Below are 20,540 nucleotides of genomic sequence, written 5' to 3'. Positions count from 1 at the left end.
GAAGTGACGCAAGAAACAAGCGCCACAGGGCTCGGGAGCGCGAGACCGTGGCGACCATGGGCCCTAGGCGCCTCCTGTTGGTTGGGGAGGGAAATTTCTCCTTTGCCGCGGCTCTGAGCGAGACTCTGGATCCCAGCACTACTAGTCTTACCGCCACCTGCCCCCAACGCCCCGCGGATTTGGCCCAGGACCCTGTGGCCCAGGAAAACCTGCAGCGCCTGCGCAGGCGAGGTAGCGGGACCTGCCCCTTCCGCGAAGCCCCGCCCAGCTGCCGGCGCCTCCCACTTCGGAAAGGGCGGGGGCGTGGGGGTGTACCCTTGAGGTGACAGCGCTTGGTGGTGCGGGAGTACTCAGAGAGCTGGCTGTGTGCCCGGTGGGCCTGACGTGGGCTGCGCGGCCCAGGTTAGGAAGGAGTGTTCCCCGCCTCACATACTCCTCTCTCTCTTGTATCCCCGAACTGCCTTTGCCAGGTTCTGAGATACGTTTCTGCGTGGACTGCACCCAGCTGGCAGATGCCTTTGAACTGCACAGTAGGGGGTTTGATCGAATTTATTTTAACTTTCCGCACTGTGGACGCAAAGCTGGAGTTGCTAAGAACAGGCAGCTGCTTGCCAAGTTTTTCCAGAGGTGAGGAAAGGAAAGCGAGACAAGTGAAATGTTTAAGATGTCCGTAACAGTTACTGCACTCAGACATTTAAGCTGGGCAAGTAATAGAGACATGTGTAAGTGACCGTGGTATATTTAGAATGGACTACAGCCGCAGAGGAACCCACAATCTAGATGGAAAGGCGGATGCCTAACCCTAAATGCTAACTAAGCAAAAGCAAATAGTGTACTCTTGGGTCTGCAAGGGAGAATCTTTCTTTTTTCTTTTCTTTTCTTTTTTTTTTTGGATAGTTGGCTAAGAGCATGAACTTAGGAGCCAAACTGCCTGGATTCAAATCCTGCTCCCCACTTACTTAATCCTTTTCCACTTCTGTTTTCTCATCTGTAAATTGGGGCTCATGAAACTATTGTGAACTTGCTTCATTCTACTGTACTAAAATACATGATACTGTTGGAGGTGTCCCGTGGTTTGTAATTGTCGAATAACTTTTCACAGAGGTAGTATTTTAAGCTAGTGTTTCAATATAGAATTTTTTTAAAAAAAATTTATTTGAAAGGCAGAGTGACGTAAAGAGAGCAACGTCTCCCACGAGCTGGTTCATTACCCACAACAGCTGGGGCAGGTGAGAAGTCAATCCTGGTCTCCCCCATGGGTGGCAGGGACCCGAGCACTTGACCTATCACCTGCTGCTCCTTAGCAGGAAGCTGGAATCAGGAGGAAAGCTAGGACTTCAGTCTAGGCACTCCAGTATGCAATGTGGCCATTCCAAGCAGGATCTTAATTGTTGTGGCAAACACCTGCCCTGAGGTATAGACTTGTCATTGCCCGGAGGCTAGTGAAAAGGACTTCTTAAATGGGGGGAAAGAGCCTAAGAAGTGAAATATGTATAGGAACTTTGCAGTCATTGGCCTTTCTGTGATGTATAGGAGAGCAAGACATGCAAGGCTGGATGACTCCCTGGTTAGCTGCAAGTATCAGAGGGTTGAAAATTTATATTATTTAAATCTTCTAGCTACATTTTTGCAGGTTTGAGGTCTAATAGACCTTTGAAAATAGGTATGACTGAATTTTAATTACTCCATAGCTAAACCATGTGTGATTGCTGCCTCCTGGGGGTCCTTTCTAGTTGCTCTGGATAAATGGCTGGTGTTTTCCTCACTAGCTGTGCAGATGTGCTTGCAGAAGAAGGAGAAGTCCATGTGGCATTGTGTAGAGGTCAAGGTGGAACTCCTGCTGATAAGCCCCAGAGAGAATGGCACAACAGTTGGCAAGTGGTTGCCATGGCAGCTCTGGGGGGATTCATCTTAAGTGATGTGCGTCCCTTTAGCTGTGAGGCTGTGCCAGGATACAAGTGCACTGGATATAGGTAAGTAATAACAGAAACACCAGCCTTATATATCATCCCTTTCACTAAGAATTAAAAAAAAACAAAAACAAAAACAAAAAAAAAAAAACACCTCATATACTGACTTTCCCCTGATTCAGTGTGTAGAAATACCTGCTTTCTTTAATAATGACAGATTTCATATTGGTGACTATTTTGCCAGGAGTCAAGATAAGTCCTTTCATGTAGAAGGTGCTTTGAACCATATCTTCACCCGGAGCTTACCATTTGAAAGTTCTCAACCCAGAATTTTCAGGATCAAATTGGGTGACCAGTGGTTTTCCTTTCCAGAACCAGAAGCACTTGTGGGAAAGTTGAACAGGTAACCTGTTACTTTTCTGGAAGTGATTTTCTTGATAGAAGACAAGACATGTACATTGAATGGATTGTATCTAAATTGTTAGTGAGCTTGCTGTGCAAATAGACAGTCTGGCCTCATCAAGCCTCTTTAAAAAAAAATTGTCATTTTTTTCTTGTCTATGGTACGGGGATAGTATTAGGGTTCTGAAACATATGATAGCTCTTTTGGTAGATTTATTTTCTTTCAGGATGAACTTAGGATAATTCTGTTCCGTATAGCTGTTCGCATTTCTAATTCTGTCTACATTGTGGTTATCATTCTAAGTTAGGAAGGTGATTTTTACATGTGTCTCAACAGGGATTTCCTGGAAGCACCTTCATGTCATCCTGTCAGAACTGTGAATGAGAAACTCATTGCTGAATTGGGCAAAGCTTTCCCTCTAAAGAGGCTGAAGTGTTCCTTCCCTTTGCTGCCACAGGAAAGTACTAGTGTTCTCCCTTCCTGGAACTGTGATCTTACATCAGCTGCCTTTTGGATTAATCTCCATGAAGATAACGCAAATTCTGAGTCCCAGACTTGTGGGACAACACAAGATATGGAGGACTTTCTAGTGACATTTTCAGAACTCAGACTTCCAAAGAGTCCTGAAAGAGATGGTAAGAAAGAAGTCCATGAAGGAATCTGTGGCCGGGCCAAGGTCTGCCTTCGACCTTCTCTTCTAGTTCACGTCCAGGCTGCCATCCAGGCACCAGACTTCATCCCAGGGTTTCTGTACATCCTCAGTGGGCCTGTCTTTCGGAAATGTCGCATTTTGCCTTTCACGATGCCAGCATTTCATGAGACTTTATTTATATGTGGGTTTAATCAGAATCCCCAAGATGGCTGTTTTCAGTCACTGCTGGATTACCTGAAGGACAGTCTCGATAGTTTTCTGACCCAGACATCGCTAGAGGATTCTAAGCTGAGCAGCTCAATGGAATTTGTCCTCCAACCAAATGGAAGAGATTATATGATCTGTGTGAAGTCTCACAATTTTGGCTCATATTGTGCCAAGGATCTGGTTATTGGGGCTGTCACCACATCTGCTATAATAAGCACTATACATAAAGACCAGCATTTTGTGTTTGTGTCTGTTAACTTGGACTTATTAGCCATGCTTGTTTGGGGTATCTCTGATTGGAGAATGTTGTGGACCTTTGATAGCCGTTTCCTGAAAAATTTTGTACCTGGGAAAATAGTACCTTTTAAAAGTTACGTTCTGTATCCTCCATGCTACGTGCATGATATTAGTTTTTGGTTAGATGAGAAGAAAGGATTTGATGAACTGGAGTTTCACTCTGTGGCCCGAGCAGTGTCCCAGGACACTGTTGTATCCATACAATTCCTTAATCGTTTTCAGCATCCAAACACTGAACAAGTCAGTCTCTGCTACAGACTGACCTATCAAACCTGTGACAAGGCCCTCACCCAGAAGCAGGTAGCATCAATGCAGTCCCGGTTTAGGAAGGAGATTCAACGACAACTACATGTTATACCTCGGTAGTTCTTTCTACACTGTGATCCTTTATTAGTGTGTGTGTATGCAAAATACCCATATGCAACCAGTGGTCCTTTCTGGACTGTGTCTTTTTGTGAAGTCTTTTACGTTGTGACTGCAGCAACTGTTGGTTGACCCTAATGATACCTGTGACTCTATCACTTAAAAACTTACTGACTGTAATGTGCCTGGTGATTTTTTGAGTTGTGCAATATATTGGTCCTGAGTAATGACTTAAGACAACAAACAAAACAGCATCTTGTACATTAGATGCTCTGTTGAAGAGGCAGTGGAACTTAAGTATCTCATCAAATAAATTCATAAGTATTTTTTCCATGCTATCAATTCCTCTTCTAGTGTATCTTCTTACTACATCAATTTATGACAATGGTTTTTGGATTCAGATCAACATTTATTAGTGTAGAGCTTGAAAATGCTGCATAATTACTGTTGATGTTATTATTCATTTTAATTCTTTAGTTGAGTATTATTCTCAAGTCATGGATATAGTAAATGTAAGATTTGGAGTTAACATTGGGGTCTGACTGAAACTCAGCCACTTTTTTTTTAAAGATTTTTTAAAATTTATTTGAAAGAGTTATAGAGATAGGTAGAGACACAGAGAGAGGTCTTCTATCTGCTGGTTCACTCCTCAAATGGCTGCAATGGCCAGAGCCAAGCTGATCCAAAGTCAGGAGCCAGGAGCTTCTTCCAGGTCTTCCATGTGGGTGCAGGGGCCCAAGGACTTGGGACATCTTCTACTGTTTTCCCAGGCCATAGCAGAGAGCTGGATCGGAAGAAGAGCAGCTGGGACTCAAACTGGTGCCCATATGGGATGCAGGTGCTTCAGGCCAAGGCTTTAACCCTGTGCGCCACAGCACTGGCCCCTATGCCACATTCTGTTACTTTACTTCTTCCCTAGTCTTTTCCAACAGGTACTAGACATGAGATCTGAATGTTTGGACTTGGTAGCCAGTGACTACATGTGGGAAATGAGCAGTACGACCAGTTCCCATTTTCAATACTTGGGGATTTTTAGTATGAAGTCATAACTTTCTGGGATCCTGTCAAGTTCTGTACTCTGTTAGGGGAGTGACGAGTGTCAGAATCCAAACAGTGACTCACAAGAGTTCCAGGTGTGATAGCATCAAAGTGCCTACCTAAAAAATGCCTGTATCAGGACCACTGCTGTGGCTTAGCTGGTTAAGCTGCAGCCTGGACCTCCAGCATCCCATATGCGCACGAGTTTGAGTCCCAGCTGCTCCACTTCCTATCCAACATTCCTGCTATTGTGCCTGGGAAAGCAGTGGAGGATGGCCCAAGTCCTTGGGCCCCTGCACCCAGGTGGGAGACCTGGAAGAAGCTCCTGGCTCCTGATTGGCCCAGCTCTGGAGGTTGTGGCAATTTGAGGAGTGAATCAGTGGATGTCTCTCTTTCTATCTCTGCCTTCCAAATAAATAAATAAATCTTAAAAGAAAAAAAGCCTGTATTAAATGACGAGTTTCTCCTGATCTGCTAGTAGAAGAAACGGTGAGCCTCTGCAATAGGACAGTCCTAGTTTGGAATATGGCTCCACCACTTACAGCTGCAACCTTGTGCCTCAGATTCCCTATTAGTAAAACAAGGTCTTATTAAATGTTGAACTAATATATACAACGTGTACCTCAATGCTGTAGTAGCAGTGGCAGTGAGTGATAGCTGATTGAATTTGCTGCACAGGATTTCATTAGTCTTTCACTCTTTCTCAGTCTACATCGTGCCATCACAGCTTTGTCTCTCTGTTAGCTGTAGATTGTCCTTGTCACTCAAACCACAGAGAGCAAGGAGTTAATGAACAACTTTTTTTGGAAACACTCCCCTTTTGGTAGACATCTGAGTATCTCTTCCCAGCACATTTTGTAGAGTTGAGCACTTTGAATTGGTGCTTTCATTTAAATAGGGCAGTTGAAGGGTAGTTTTTATAGGTGAGGGGAGGTTGCTAAAAAGTGAAGGAGGCGTTTGAACAAGGGAGAGAGGAATGCCCAAGGTTAAAAGTATGTGGACGGGTTGGCTACGATGGGAAAAATCGAGTCTCAGGTTCCGCTTCTTCTACAACTTGGGGATTTACCCCAGTCGGCCCAATTACACCTGGATTTCGTCTTTTCTGCGCATGTCAAGGTCTTTTGTCCCTCGGCGGACGCCGTTTGCCAAGCAAAGCATGTCTCCGCGCTCGCCGACTTCGTAGGGTGCCGAATTCTACCTTCTTTTCCACGCCTGCCATGGCGAGCCGAGGGGCTCGGCAGCGCTTGAAGGGCGGCGGCGGCGGCGGCAGCGGCGGGGACACGGCCCCGGCCGCGGAGAAGCTGCGGGAGCTGCTGTGCAGCCGAGAGGCGAGCAGCGCGGAGCACCGGGGCGAGTACGTGTGCTGGCGCGGCGGGGGCGTGGCTCCGGGCCGGCCCGGGAGGGTCTTCCGCTCGGCCTGCTGGTCGCGTGGCTCCGGCTGTGTCCTCAGCCGGGGCTTCCCGCCCTTCCTGGAGCCGGGGGTCCGCGTGCGAACTTAGACCCCGCCACCTCGGGGCTCTTCTCTCGGGGGAAGATACCCCGGGGTGGTGCGGGTCTGTGCTGCGGGGGCTGGCTTGGTGGTGTTGGAGTTGGCTGTTACTCAAGCGTCTCTCACTCCCCCCCGCCAGAAGTCTGACCCTCTCCTCCCCTGGGTGGGCCCCCACCTCCAGCACCTGCAGCCACCTTTCCCCAAGCCCCGGAGACCGCAGGTTCCCACTGCATTAGAGCAGCTGTCAACACAGTTCTGTACATTGCGCATCTTAGGCCGCCGGGTCCTGGGACCTATGGGGGAAATGAATAAAGCCAGGGGAAGTAATGACCTTGTTGAGAAAGGAGAACGAGGACCTATGTGGCCTTCACGTGAGTGGGACGAGCAGTGTCAGCTGTGGCAAGCCGAGGCGTGCGAATTGACGCGCACCTGAAAGGCAAAGCGCACGGAGAGACTCACGGTTCTCCTTTTTTGGTGAAGAACTTCAGTGCTCCGATGCCCCTTGGCTTTCGTGGCCCCTCTCTCTCTCGTGTCCGTCACTCTGGTTAGCAGGTGCTTCCTGACGTACTTGGATTTTTGCTTCCGAGCAGGTTGTCTGGAAACAAAGCAGGCCAAGTGTGGGCGCCCGAGGGATCCACGGCTTTCAAGTGTCTGCTCTCGGCGCGCCTGTGTGCGGCTCTTCTGAGCAACATTTCTGACTGCGATGAGACGTTCAACTACTGGGAGCCAGTAGGTGATTTCTTGAGTTTTCTTTCTGTGTTCTTGATTTTGCTGCTTGGGACTAACTGCCAGTCAAGATCCAAAATAAATGACTCCTAGGAAAGGGACTTTCGCTTTTGTATTCAAAGCTCATGATTTACCTACGATGGAAGGATAGCGGAGTTTAGTGGGTTTGCTCCAAGATTTGTCATTAAATTTTTTTTCATCAAAATAATACTTAGAGATAGTTTTTGAGGTCAACAACTATTACTGCACTTAAAGAAAAATACAGTGGCCGGCGCCGGGGCTCACTAGGCTAATCCTCCGCCTGCGGCACCAGCATCCTGGGTTCTAGTCCCGGTTGCTCCTCTTCCAGTCCAGCTCTCTGCTGTGGCCGGGGAGTGCAGTGGAGGATGGCCCAGGTGCTTGGGCCCTGCACCCTCATGGGAGACCAGGAGGAAGCACCTGGCTCCTGGCTTTGGATAGGCGCAACGCGCCAGCTGTAGCGGCCATTTGGGGGGTGAACCAATGGAAGGAAGACCCTTCTCTCTGTCTCTCTCTCTAACTCTGCCTGTCCAAAAAAACAAGACAGTAACTCCCTTTCCCACTTCTGTCCAAATCCCTCTCTCTAGAGATGACTACTATTTTTTTCATCTTTTAGTTATTTCTTCTGAGGTTTACCAAAATGAACAGCGTTACTGAGTGGTACCCTGATATTACTGTGTCTTGTTTTATTTATTTTTAATGATTTTATTTATTTGAGAGACAGATGGAGAGACAGAGATCTTTAATCTGCTGGTTCATTTCCCAAATAGCTGCAATGGCTGGAGCCGTGCGGATCCAGAACCAGGAGCCTCTTCTGGCCCCCACACAGGTGCAGGGGGCCAAGCACTTGGGCTGTCTTCCAGTGCTTCCCAGGCCATAGGCAGAGAGCTGGATTGGAAGTGGAGCAGCTGGAACATGACCTGGTGCCCATATGGGATGCCGGCACTGCAGGCGGAGGCTTAGCCTGCTGTGCTACAGCGCTGGCCCATGTTTCTTGTTTTATACACTTATACATTATCTGTTGACTTCCTGTAAAGGAAAATCAGAGTTAAAATTTCCTGATCATATTTTATATAAAAAATGGAGAAAGAATGGCTAGCATAGGTAGAAGATTGAGTTTTTCTGTTTTGGTTCAAGATTATTATTATTTTTTGAAGATTTGTTTATTTTACTTGAAAGAGTTACAGAGAGGCAGAGAGAGAGAGGGAGAGGGAGAGAGAGAGAAGTCTTCCATCCACTGGTTTACTCCCCAAATGGCCGCAATGGTCGGAGCTGGGCCGATCCGAAGCCAGGAGCTTCTTCTGGGTCTCCCACATGGGTGCAGGGGCCGAAGGGCTTGCTCCATCTTCCACTGCTTTCCCAGGCCATAGCAGAGAGCTAGATTAGAAATGGAGCAGCCGGAACTTGAGCCACCACCCATATGGGATACTGGCACTCCAGGTAGTGGCTTTATTCATTATGCCACAGCACTGGTCCATCAAGATTATTTTAAAAACAAGAAGCGGAGGGTAGAAGTGAAGCTTTCAGTGTTGACTAAACAGCAATCCTGTAGAATTTATGTTTGATATTTTTAATATTGGATCATTTTGATTCTTATCTGTTAGTTGCACATCTTATTGACAATTTCAGCATTTTTCTATACCTTTGTAACATTTTGTCTCAGAACCTTCACTTACATCCTCTTTAACAGGGGCTTTTGACCAGTATAACTCTGAACCCGTGTGTTTTGTGTTTTTAGACGCACTACCTCATCTATGGGAAGGGATTTCAGACTTGGGAATATTCCCCAGTGTATGCCATTCGCTCCTATGCTTATTTGTTGCTTCATGCCTGGCCAGCTGCATTTCATGCAAGAATTCTACAAACTAATAAGGTAAGGGTGGGTCAACCAGGGAGCAGTTGCAACTGATCAACAGGTGAGTCTGCATCGGTTTTGAGAAAAGGCCAAAATAAGTTGGTGGTACAGAGGGGACTTTTATGAATTATTACTTCATCACTCAATGAATATTAATGAAGTAGTTTTTGTGTAATAGATGCTGTGCTAAATACTGTGGCTGTAAAAACGACTAATTCTTTGCCTTCATGGAACTTGTTGTTTAGTAGGGAAGCCCTATTAAGAGAGTCTAATTTAAACAGAAGGCTGAAGTCCTAGTTCCATTCTAAGTCTCCTTGTTTGATGAGGGAGGAGTTCTAGCTCCTTACTAGGCCTCTACTGTTACTACACCATCAGGCAGGGTAGGGTCACCTGGTTACTGTGAGACTGAGGGTGAGGGGTGCAGGCCTGGGTCCCCCACGTGTTGTTATTGACACTGTGTTGTGGGTGAGGGGCTCACTGCTACCAACAGAGCTGAAAGTCTTGCTCCCTCCTGGATCTCTGATGGGTGATGGGGGCTATAGCTTTTTTCTAGGGTATTTGGCTAGAGTAGCAGGGTTGTTGTCTAAAAGGTGTCTGGAGTTTTGGCTAGAGAGAACAAGCCTTGGTTGGGGTGTTTTTGTCTGTGCCCACTGGCATTTCCAGGGCCGGCTTCTGTAACTTCATGTCTGGCAAAATGAAAATCTGTGGAGTTTACCATTGTGGTGTTCCCCATGTCCTGAAGCCTACAGCCAAGCTGTCTTCTCTGCACTTTGTGGAGTCTTCTTAGGTTTGTTGAAAATGTATATTGTCCAGAGTTTTTGGTTTTATTGAGCAGGAGGAACAGAAGCAAAGTCCATCTTCCTTGAAGCAGAAGTCTCTAATTAGGTACCTAAAGGATTAGTGGGAGTTGTCTGGGTAAGAAAAGAAGGATGTTGGGAATAATCTTCTAGACCGAAGGTCCTGAGGTTGATAAGGAGGCCAGCACGACTTTTGGAAAAGAGAGAGAGTGATGGGATGGATAGTCTGAGAGGTAGGAGAAGCCTTATTGAATCTATTGTGGAACTAGACTGTTTTTTTATTTTCCTCAAAGTATGTTATGAAGTCGCCGAAAAGTTTAGACAGGAGAGAGACATGACTTCGTTTGTGTTATAGAATGAGAGCCCTGTAGATCATTGTCCCTCCCTTCCCTGCCTGGTATCTCATTTCAGGTGTGGTATCTCATGGCAGGTGTTTTGACTTTGCCAAGGGGAGCTAATACAAGGTGGAGGACTCTGAGCAGTGTGCAGTGCTTACAGTGTTTATTTCCATTTAGACATTCCCTATCACTCACACTGATGAGTTCAACACAGAATTCTTCCTCTTACGTCACTGATGTGAACAAGTGAAGAAGTTTTCCCTTCTTTTCTTGTTTTTTTTTTTTTTTTTTTTGACAGGCAGAGTGGACAGTGAGAGAGAGAGACAGAGAGAAAGGTCTTCCTTTTTCCCGTTGGTTCACCCTCCAATGGCCGCTGCGGCCAGCGCACCGTGCTGATCCGAAGCCAGGAGCCAGGTGCTTTTCCTGGTCTCCCATGGGGGCCCAAGCACTTGGGCCATCCTCCACTGCCTTCCCAGGCCATAGCAGAGAGCTGGCCTGGAAGAGGGGCAACCGGATAGAATCCGGTACCCCAACCGGGACTAGAACCCGGTGTGCCAGCGCCGCAAGGCGGAGGATTAGCCTGTTGAGCCATGGCGCTCAACTAAGAGTTGGCTCTTCTAGGGATGGCTGCCTTTGCAACTTCTTGCTACGGCAATTGAAGCACCTTCGTATTGCAGTCTGCTTACAGATCCGTGTGTGGAATTCACCAAACTGTACATTCAGAAGCGGGACTCCCACACATGGATCCATAGGCTTACTTAGTCTCTAAGCATGCCAGATTGCTCTCCAGGTGGCTGCACAAACTTCTGTTCCTTTCTGCAGTACTCTGGCTTTCAGCTTCCTCACACCTCCTGAGCACTTGGTGCTTTGACTCTCTCAAGTATGTGAGATGCTTCTCATTGTAATTGCAATTAAATTGTAAGATGGAGAATTTTTCACATATTTGTCATTCCAATTTATCTTTCTGTGAATTACATGTTTTATATCCCGTTGGATTTCATGTGTTTTTCCCTGCAGATTTGTGGAAGTTCTCAATAGCAACCTCTTGTAGGTTTTAATATTATAAGTCTTTTCTGTTGAATAGCCACCTCTCTGTTAATTTTGTCTGTGGTCCCTTGTTAAGCAGAAATCTTTCATTTTGATACTCATCTAGTCAAACCAATCAGTTTTTCTGTTTTTTTTTTTTTTTTCCCCATGAACTTTGGAATTTTACCTTCTCTCTGTAAAGCTTCAAACAGTTGAAGGTGATTTTTACAAATTGTGTGAAAATCTAGCTGTATTTTTTGCTTTATAGTGAGTGGTACTTTCCAGCAGTGTTTGCTGTGTAGTTCATCTTTTTCCTCTGATTTGTGCCTATTCTACCCTGTATGTCAGTTCTATATGTGTGGGTCTGCGTTTGCCTTTTTATTCTGTGTCATTGGGCAGTTTGTTACTTAGTGTCATATTACCTTTATTATTGTGGCTTCCTAATGGATATTAGTATCTTCCACACCTTGTCCATAGGAGGGTCTCCAGGACCTCACACAGGGAGCCTTCATCTCCATGAAATAGAGTATAATTATGAAGCAGATTTTATTGGACCATTTCTATATAATTGCACATTTTGTAGTTTTTAAAATTGTTTTTTACTAAATTAATAGTTCTATAATTAATATTTTCATGAATTGAACAGCTCTCCCCTCTACCCTGCCTTCTGGAGTGATTGAAATAGGTACACAGTGTCTAGGAATATGAACATTTGTATGGTTGTTGATACACATCAAGGATTATACCAGTTTATACTGTTCCTGATGGGCAGATGAGGGTGGTTTAATCTTTACAAACTTTCCCAGCTCAGATCTCTGACTCTGTTTTCTTGTCCTGGATTTTTTTCAGATTCTTGTCTTTTACTTTTTGCGATGTCTGCTAGCTTTTGTGAGCTGTATTTGTGAACTCTACTTTTACAAGTGAGTATGAAAGCTTTGCTTGGAAAAGGGCTGTGAGAAAGCCCAACGTAGCATAGATCGACTCACTGGTAGTGCAGGCAGTGATGAGCAGTAGAAAACACTTTCCGTCTGGCTCCTAGTATTCTGTCTGTAGGGCAGCCTTGTTTGAAGTAAACACTTGAAGAATATTTTCCTCAGGTTCAAATCTTCATATCATTCGTTTTAATTCCGTTAATATATATCTAACAAGATATAAGTAAGGCCAGCACCGTGGCTCAATAGGCTAATCCTCCGCCTTGCGGCGCCGGCACACCGGGTTCTAGTCCCGGTCAGGGCACCGGATTCTATCCCGGTTGCCCCTCTTCCAGGCCAGCTCTCTGCTGTGGCCAGGGAGTGCAGTGGAGGATGGCCCAAGTACTTGGGCCCTGCACCCCATGGGAGACCAGGATAAACACCTGGCTCCTGCCATCGGATCAGCGCGGTGCACCAGCCGCAGCGTGCCAACCGCGGCGGCCATTGGAGGGTGAACCAACGGCAAAAAAGGAAGACCTTTCTCTCTGTCTCTCTCTCTCACTGTCCACTCTGCCTGTAAAAAAAAAAAAAAAAAAAAAGATATAAGTAGGCATTAGTATAACTTATTTTTGGTCCTAAAATATCAGATTATTATTTCCCTCTCCTCTGGAGCTTAACTGATATACTAGAGTACTTAGCAAGGAATGTTAGGGAGTTAGACTGACAGAGACTTCTCAAGAGCCAGAGATGATAAAAATGTCTTTAGAGTGATGAGATAAGCTGACTGTTATCCCCAAATTTTATACTCTGTTAAGCCATTTTTTTTTTAATAAAGATTTATTTATTTATCTGAAAGGCAGAGTTAGAGGAAGGACAGAGAGATCTTCCATCTGCTGATTCATTCCCAGATGGCCTCAACAGCCAGGGCTGGGCCAGGCTGAAGTCAGGAGCCAGGAGTTTCTTCTGGGTCTTCCTATTGGTGGCAGGGGCCTAAGCTCTTGGGTCATCTTTCACTGCTTTCCTAGGCAACTAGCAGGGAGCTGGATCAGAAGTGGTGCAGATGGGACTTGAACCAGTGCCCATATGGGGTGCCAGTGCCACAGGCAGAGGCTTAACCTACTACACCACAGCACTAGCCCTTGTTAAACCATCTTTTAAGACCAAGTGTTAAAGATGTTTTAGTAAAAAGATAAAAAAAAAAAAACCCAATGAAGAAAACAGAGAATTTACCATAACAGATTCTCACTAAAGGAACTTCTAAAAGATATATTTAGAAAGAAGCAAAATTATTTCAGAAAGACTCTGCTAAGATTCCTTATTCATCTCAAGGAAATGGTCAATACATAAGTATATCTGAGCAAATATTGACTTAATGAAGCATAAAATATCTAAAAATATTTTGTGGAGCTGTAGAAAACCTGTAAGAGTAGAAGGAGGTATTTATGAGAAACAGACTTAGATAACCTCTCATTAACATTTTTGTGTATCCCCTAGTCTTTTTATTCTGACAACTAGCACTTATTGAACAACTCTGTGCCACTCCCCTAAACACTTTTCCATACATTGTCCTATTGAAACCTTACAAAGTAGGCAGTTCCATTTATTATCTTCATTTTTCAGATGAGGAATCTAGCAGAGAGACTATGTTGTCTGAGTCAGGGTTCCACTGCCAGTGAATGGTAGAGCCAGAATTTGAACCTGTGCCCATCTGAATCTGAGGCCTGTTATTTTTCACTATATCATGCAGTTTACCCATTGATGGTAGACATCATCTTAGTGTGTGTACATTTCCTTTTCAGGTTAGGGAGCTTCTCTCCTATGTCAGCAAGAAGTTTGGGTTTCTTACGCACACAACATTGCTAACCTGTCAGGACAATTCTGCACTTGACTTTAGAACTTCAGTGTTGGCTGTGATGCTGCCTTGCCTGTTTTTCTCCCCTGATTTGAAATGTCTGTTCCTCATATTTGCTGGGCTAATAGTCTTTGCCTTTCTCCTAGGGCTGTATGCAAGAAGTTTGGGCTGCATGTGAGTCGAATGATGCTTGCCTTCTTGGTTCTCAGCACTGGCATGTTTTGTTCATCATCAGGTAAATAAAAGGACAGGTGAGGGGATGTCAGGTTCATTGATAGTTCACAATTGCATTGAAAAGAAACACTTGTTCAGTTGTAGTTTATAGTTGCATAGCATGTCGTTTATTTTCAGTGTGCTATTATGTTTTTATTTCAAAGATTTATTTGTTTATTTTTGAAAGGTGGAGTTACAGAGAGAAAGGGAGACAGAACTCTTCAACCCACTGGTTCATCCTCAGTGACCATAAAGATCCAGGCTAGGCCAAGACAAAGTCAGGAGCCTGGAACTCTATCTGGGTCTTCCTCATGCGTAGCAGGGGCTCAAGCTTTTGGGCCATGGTTTGGTGCCTCCCCAGGTGTGTTAGCAGGGAGCTAGATTGGAAGAGGAGCACCTGGGATTCCTGTAGCGCTCATATGGGATGCTGGCATAGCAGACAGTGGCTTAACCCACCATGCCACAATGCCAGCTGCTGTCTACATTAACTTGATTGTCCATTATGGTGTAAGATAGATATTATCTCACTTTTGCAGGTGAAGGCGCTGAAACTTAGAAAGATGAAGTGACTTACTAAAATCAAAAATTACCGAGTGGTAGAGCTGATTGTCCCACCAGAGTGCTTTTTATATCAACCACCCACTTCCTTTTTTTGCTATTAGAGGACAAAATAATTAATTTTCTTTTTTAAAACCACTTGCTGTGTCCTAAACCCTGTTCTTTTATTTTTAAAACAAATCCTAACATCTGTGATCTTTTCCCCAAGTCTTTTCTTTTCTTTTCTAAGATTTATTTATTTGAAAAGCAGAGTTACAGAGAGGCAGAGGTGGGGGGGGGGGGGGGGAGAGAAAGAGAAAGAGGTCTTCTATCCACTGGTTCACTGCCCAAATGGTCAAAACGGCCAGAGCTGGGCCAATCTGAAGCCAAGAGCCAGGAGCTTCTTCTGGGTCTCCCACGCAGGTGCAGGGGCCCAAGGACTTGGGCCATCTTCTACTGTTTTCCCAGGCCATAGCAGAGAGCTGGATTGCAAGTGGAGCAGCCAGGGACTCAAACCATATGGGATGCTGGCGCTGCAGGCTGGAGCTTTAATCCACTGTGCCAAAGCACCAGCTCCACTAAACCCTGCTCTTGATGATTGTATTTTCTACCCATTATTTACTTATTTTTAACAGAAAGCTTCTACAAATTTTGCATAAGAATCTTGACCTAAAGTCGTGGTTTTCAAGTTGTGTTGCCATTGAACATTTGTGTTTTATGAGCTGAACCAGGGGCTGGTCTGCTGCTAAAAGATAGTCTGGTCCCTGTTCACCAGAAAAATTAAATTACTAAATATAATTACCTCAATTTTGGTTTCTGCTTGTGTGCACCAGAATCTAATATGCACACTAAATATACATGAAAAATAGTATCCAGCACAAATGATAAGTTTACATTTCCTTCACTGACTATATTAAAACCGGTGTTGTTCTGCAGAGCCCTTAGGGATCCACCCTAGGCCAGCTTTGAGAGCTGCTGCTGTAAATGTGACTGGTCTCTACCCGCTGAATGACAGGGACTTCAGATTCTTCTCCACATTGGCAGCTGCAATTGACAGATTCGGGTGGCTCTGGGAAGGATGTATTTCACATTATTTTTTAAAGTTACTTTGATACTTCTAAGATTGACAGTTATATATGGGCGATTCCCGGGAGTGTCTTCAGTTTTGTAATTTCTGTTGAGGATGTTAAGGCACATATCAATGAAAAGCCTCCTTTGATACAGAACCTCTGAACCTTTTGCTGAGGTTCATCACAATCCTGTGCATTGTAGTTCTTGTTGGAGTTTTTGCTGATTTTTTTTTTTTTTTTCCTCTAGTGCTAGGGGAAGCAGAGCTTCTGGAGCAGGAGATGCAGATCTGCATTTTTGTGCAGAGGTATTAGGAAAACTGTGATCAGTAGGATCAACAGTTGCTGTGATGGAGATGTTGAACCTGTGGTGTATAACATATAACTATGTGGACATAGGGGGCTATCTGAAGGCTAGACAATCTGTGGATACAGGATGCAAAGCAGCACTGTATCTAACATCTTGGCCCTGAGAAGGCTTCCTAGAATTCCTGAGGGGTGTAGGTTAGGGCCAGGAGAGTCCCAAAAGACCATCAGCAGGAAAGCTTTTCAGAAATAAATTGTTGGCAATAGCCCTAAATTTTTTGAAATATATACATTTCCTGGAAATAGGACCTGGAGAAACTGAAGTTCTGTACATTTTGGATTTGCGGTATAGGCCAGGAGAGTAATGGTGTGGTTAGTATTGTATAACTGGGGCAGTGTGTTGGTGCCTAAAATGCAGAGGAGTTAAAAATAAATAAATAAATAAAATCATTGAACTTAATTTTTTTAAAAACTTTTTAATTTTTTTTTTTTTTTCGACAAGCAGAGTGGACAGTGAGAGAGAGAGACAGAGAGAAAGGTCTTCCTTTTGCCGTTGGTTCACCCTCCAATGGCCGCTGCGGCCGGCTCATCTCGCTGATCCGAAGCCAGGAGCCAGGTGCTTTTCCTGGTCTCCCATGCGGGTGCAGGGCCCAAGCACTTGGGCCATCCTCCACTGCCTTCCCGGGCCACAGCAGAAAGCTGGCCTGGAAGAGGGTCAACCGGGACAGAATCCAGTGCCCCGACCGGGACTAGAACCCAGTGTGCCGGCGCCTCAAGGTGGAGGATTAGCCTATTGAGCCACGGCGCCGGCCTAATTTTTGTTTTATTTGAAAGAGTGATAGAGAAAGATCTTCCATCTGCTGGTTCACTCCCCAAATGCCTGTAACAGCTAGGGCTGGGTCAGGCTGAAGCCAGGAGCCTGGACTTGAATCCAGGTCTCCACATGGGTGGCAGGGACCCAAGAACTTGAGCCATCGACTGCTACCTCTCAGGCTATGCATTAGCAGGAAGCTGAATCAGAAGTAGAAGAGCTGGGACTGGAACCAGGCACTCTGATATGCGTGCAGACATCCTAAGTGGTGACTTTAAGTACTGCACCAAATGCCTACCTTCATTTTTTTTTTTTAATAGAGTATCACGTTACTGCTCTAATACAACACTACCTAAAATATGTTCATTGTTAATGACATTTTGCACTGTGGGTAAAGTTGTAGTAACTGATACCTAATAAGTCTCAAACTCTTGCCCCCATCCGTTTTTCCATTTGTTTACTCTTGCAGCGTTTCTTCCTAGTAGCTTCTGTATGTATACTACGTTGATAGCCATGACTGGATGGTATATGGACAAGACTTCGATCGCTGTTCTGGGAGTAGCAGCTGGGGCTATCTTAGGCTGGCCATTCAGTGTGGCTCTTGGGTAAGAACTAACACAGTTCCGGTCTCACATATTGCTGGGCTTATAATGAACCTTAATGTTGAATTAGCTCCATTTGGTCTGGGTAGCTCCTAAAGTTACAGGAACCAATTGGACTACAAAGGTTTTGGGAAATGGAAGAATATTTATCTTAATGTTTATTATTGTCAATGCTAATGGATAGAAACAGTGACAATTAACATCTGCTAAACCCTTTGTAAACGTAATCCATACACTTTACAACTCTGCAAGAGACATACAATTTTTAGTGCATTGTAAATAAGAAAGTAGATGCCAAGATTGCTTAAGATACCATTGAGATTGTGCTAGGTTTTGGATCTGGGCCTTTCTGACACCAGAGCTGGTGTTTCTTCCTACACTGCACCACCTAGGCTGTGCATTGTTCCATTTACCCAGGCTCGAAATCCGAGTTTCTGGCCGGTGCCGTGTCTTAACAGGCTAATCCTCCACCTTGCGGCGCCGGCACCCTGGGTTCTAGTCCCGGTTGGGGTGCCGGATTCTATCCCGGTTGCCCCTCTTCCAGGCCAGCTCTCTGCTGTGGCCCGGGAAGGCAGTGGAGGATGGCCCAAGTCCTTGGGCCCTGCACCCGCATGGGAGAGCAGGAGAAGCACCTGGCTCCTGGTTTCAGATCAGTGCGATGTGCTAGCCGCAGCGTGCCGGCCACGGCAGCCATTGGAATGGCAAAAAGGAAGACCTTTCTCTCTGTCTCTCTCTCTCTCACTATCCACTCTGCCTGTCAAAAAAAAAAAAAAAAAAAAAAAAAAAAAAAAAAAAAAAAGAAAGAAAGAAATCCGAGTTTCCTTTAGTCCTCTTTCTTTCCTACTCTGGCATCTTTTCTCCCCATCTTGTTGGGTCTCTTAATCCTTTTCTACTTTTTGTTCCAATCACCACTTCTTTAGTTTGTGCTGCCTTAACTTCTTGCCTATACTGCTAGTAATTAAAAACAAACAAAAACATCTTAGTTTGATGTTAAGGTTATTATATCTTTATTTTTTTTTTTTGACAGGCAGAGTGGACAGTGAGAGAGAGAAAGAGAGAAAGGTCTTCCTTTTTGCCATTGGGTCACCCTCCAATGGCCACCACGGCCGGCGCATCTCGCTGATCCGAAGCCAGGAGCCAGGCGCTTCTCCTGGTCTCCCATGGGGTGCAGGGCCCAAGTACTTGGGCCATCCTCCACTGCACTCCCGGGCCACAGCAGAGAGCTGGCCTGGAAGAGGGGCAACCGGGACAGAATCCGGCGCCCCGACCGGGACTAGAACCCGGTGTGCTGGCGCCACAAGGCGGAGGATTAGCCTATTGAGATGCGGCGCCAGCCATTATCTTTATTATTTTGAGTAAGATTTTATTTTATTTATTTGAAAGGCAGAGTTAGAGAAGGTACAGACAAAGAGAGAGAGAGAGGTCTTCCATCTGCTGGTTCATTCCCCAGATGACTGAAACAACCAGGGCTGGGCCATGCTGAAGCCAGGAGTTGGTATCTTCTTCCAGGTCTCCCATGTTGGTGCAGGGGCCCAAGCACTTGGGCCATCCTCTGCTGCTTTCCCAGGTGTGTTAGCATCTAGCTGGACCAGAAGTGGAGCAGAAAGCACTTGAACCGGTGCTGTAGGTCGGGGCTTTAACCCGCTGTGCCACAGCACTGGCCTCCCCCCTCCCATATCTTTATTATTAAAACAAAAAAGTGTGAGGTTGTATGAGACACAAAAAATTTCTAATTCTCTTCTCCCCCAGCCCAGTCTTCAAAGATGGATGTATCTTTCCAGAAACTATTCTTGTGTATATAAATGCTCATAAATACACATATGTATATATAACTCCATTCTTAAAGCAGAGTTGTCTTGAATATCTGTATGTCTTCTACACATAGACTTACATTGTTCTTTATATTGGTTGCAAAGCATTCCATTACATGGCTGTCCATAATCTACCTAAGCATTGCCCTGTTGGTATCCATTTTGTTTGTAGTTTTTTGCTGTTGGTGCTTCAGTGTACATTTTTGTACATGTATCTTTTTTTTTTTTTTTTTTAAGATCTTATTCATTTTATTTGAGAGGTAGAGTTACAGTGAGAGGGAGAGAGAGAAAGGTCTTCCTTCCATTGCTTCACCCCCCAGATGGCCACAACAGCCAGAGCTGTGCCGATCTGAAGCCAGGAGCCAGGTGTTTGTTCCCAGTTTCCCACATGGGTGCAGGGGCCCAAGGACTTCGGCCATCATCTACTGCTTTCCCAGACCATAGCAGAGAGCTGGATTGGAAGTGGAGCAGTAGGGACTAGAACCAGGGCCCATATGGGATGCTGGCGCCACAGGCAGAGGATTAATGCGTACTGCGCTATGGCACTGGCCCCTGTACGTGTATCTTTCTATACTTGTGGAAATTTATCTTGGGTAAATTTTTAGAAGAGTAGTTACTAAGCCAGAGAAAAGGCCATTTAAATCTTTAATTGCTTTTTAAAGTCTGTTTCTTCACCTTCAGTCTTTTGTTCTGCATGTCATCCTCAAATTAGGATATTCGTCAAGATTTTATTCTAGTCCCTCTTCTGTACTTTATGCTATTACTCAGCCATTATGATGATCACCATATTTTTGTATCTATTCTTAATCTCCTTTCTTGAATTTCACCCATATCCCCAGTTCCTGAGCTAATGACCTTCCTCTATACCTATTCCTTTACTTGTGCTTCTGTCCCAGGAAAGGGAACCACCACTTACTCAGTACAGAGCCAGGAACCTGAAAATTATGTGACTCTTTCCTCTCTCACACATCCTATTATTTGTTGTATCTCCTGACTGTTCTTCACCCCTCTGTGTCTTGGGTCGCTGCACAGCCTCCTAGATGATTTCCAGTCTCTTTTACCTTCCTAAAATGCAAATGTGATTCTATCATTCCTTTGATTCTAACTCTGTAGTACCTTGCACTTTGTTCTGTGTCATAGCCTTAATAACAAGGTTTTAAGCCAGAAATAATTTTTTTTGAAGATTTATTTATTTGAAAGAGTTACACACAGAGAGAAGGAGAGGCAGAGAGACAGAGAGAGAGAGAGAGGTCTTCCATCCGCTGGTTCACTCCCCAGTTGGCTGCAACGGCCGGAGCTATGCTAACCCAA

At 45.0% G+C, this 20,540-nt stretch overlaps 2 protein-coding genes across 5 annotated transcripts in view; both read left to right on the top strand.

Annotated features, from left to right (window-relative positions):
* The first annotated feature begins 5 nt into the window (after positions 1-5).
* FDXACB1 (ferredoxin-fold anticodon binding domain containing 1) lies at positions 6-4,161 on the top strand. Of its 2 annotated transcripts, none has more exons than XM_062196995.1 (5): positions 6-231; positions 471-627; positions 1,770-1,973; positions 2,239-2,313; positions 2,650-4,161. In XM_062196995.1, exons 1-5 carry the CDS (start codon positions 57-59, stop codon positions 3,833-3,835), a joined length of 1,797 nt encoding a protein of 598 aa, XP_062052979.1. In that variant the 5' UTR covers positions 6-56; the 3' UTR covers positions 3,836-4,161. The 2 variants fall into 2 exon arrangements, with proteins under 2 accessions (XP_062052979.1, XP_062052978.1); XM_062196994.1 differs by having other exon boundaries at positions 2,155-2,313.
* A 1,859-nt stretch (positions 4,162-6,020) lies between these two features.
* ALG9 (ALG9 alpha-1,2-mannosyltransferase) overlaps positions 6,021-20,540 on the top strand; it is a 102,966-nt gene continuing 88,446 nt past the window's right edge. Inside the window, exons 1-6 of one of the 3 annotated variants that reach the window (XM_062196991.1) lie at positions 6,021-6,224; positions 6,950-7,088; positions 8,842-8,976; positions 11,969-12,039; positions 14,029-14,117; positions 17,286-17,421. In XM_062196991.1, the coding sequence (XP_062052975.1) occupies positions 6,088-6,224; positions 6,950-7,088; positions 8,842-8,976; positions 11,969-12,039; positions 14,029-14,117; positions 17,286-17,421 (707 nt within the window). In that variant the 5' untranslated portion in view covers positions 6,021-6,087. Of the gene's footprint in view, positions 6,225-6,286; positions 6,834-6,949; positions 7,089-8,841; positions 8,977-11,968; positions 12,040-14,028; positions 14,118-17,285; positions 17,422-20,540 lie in introns of those variants that run through there. The other 2 variants (XM_062196993.1, XM_062196992.1) reach the window with 2 other exon arrangements.

The sequence above is a fragment of the Lepus europaeus genome, chromosome 7 (assembly GCF_033115175.1).
Source record: "Lepus europaeus isolate LE1 chromosome 7, mLepTim1.pri, whole genome shotgun sequence".
Taxonomy (NCBI): Eukaryota; Metazoa; Chordata; class Mammalia; order Lagomorpha; family Leporidae; genus Lepus; species Lepus europaeus.
Note: the sequence above shows the minus strand (reverse complement) of the source record. Positions and strands in the feature narration are given on the sequence as shown.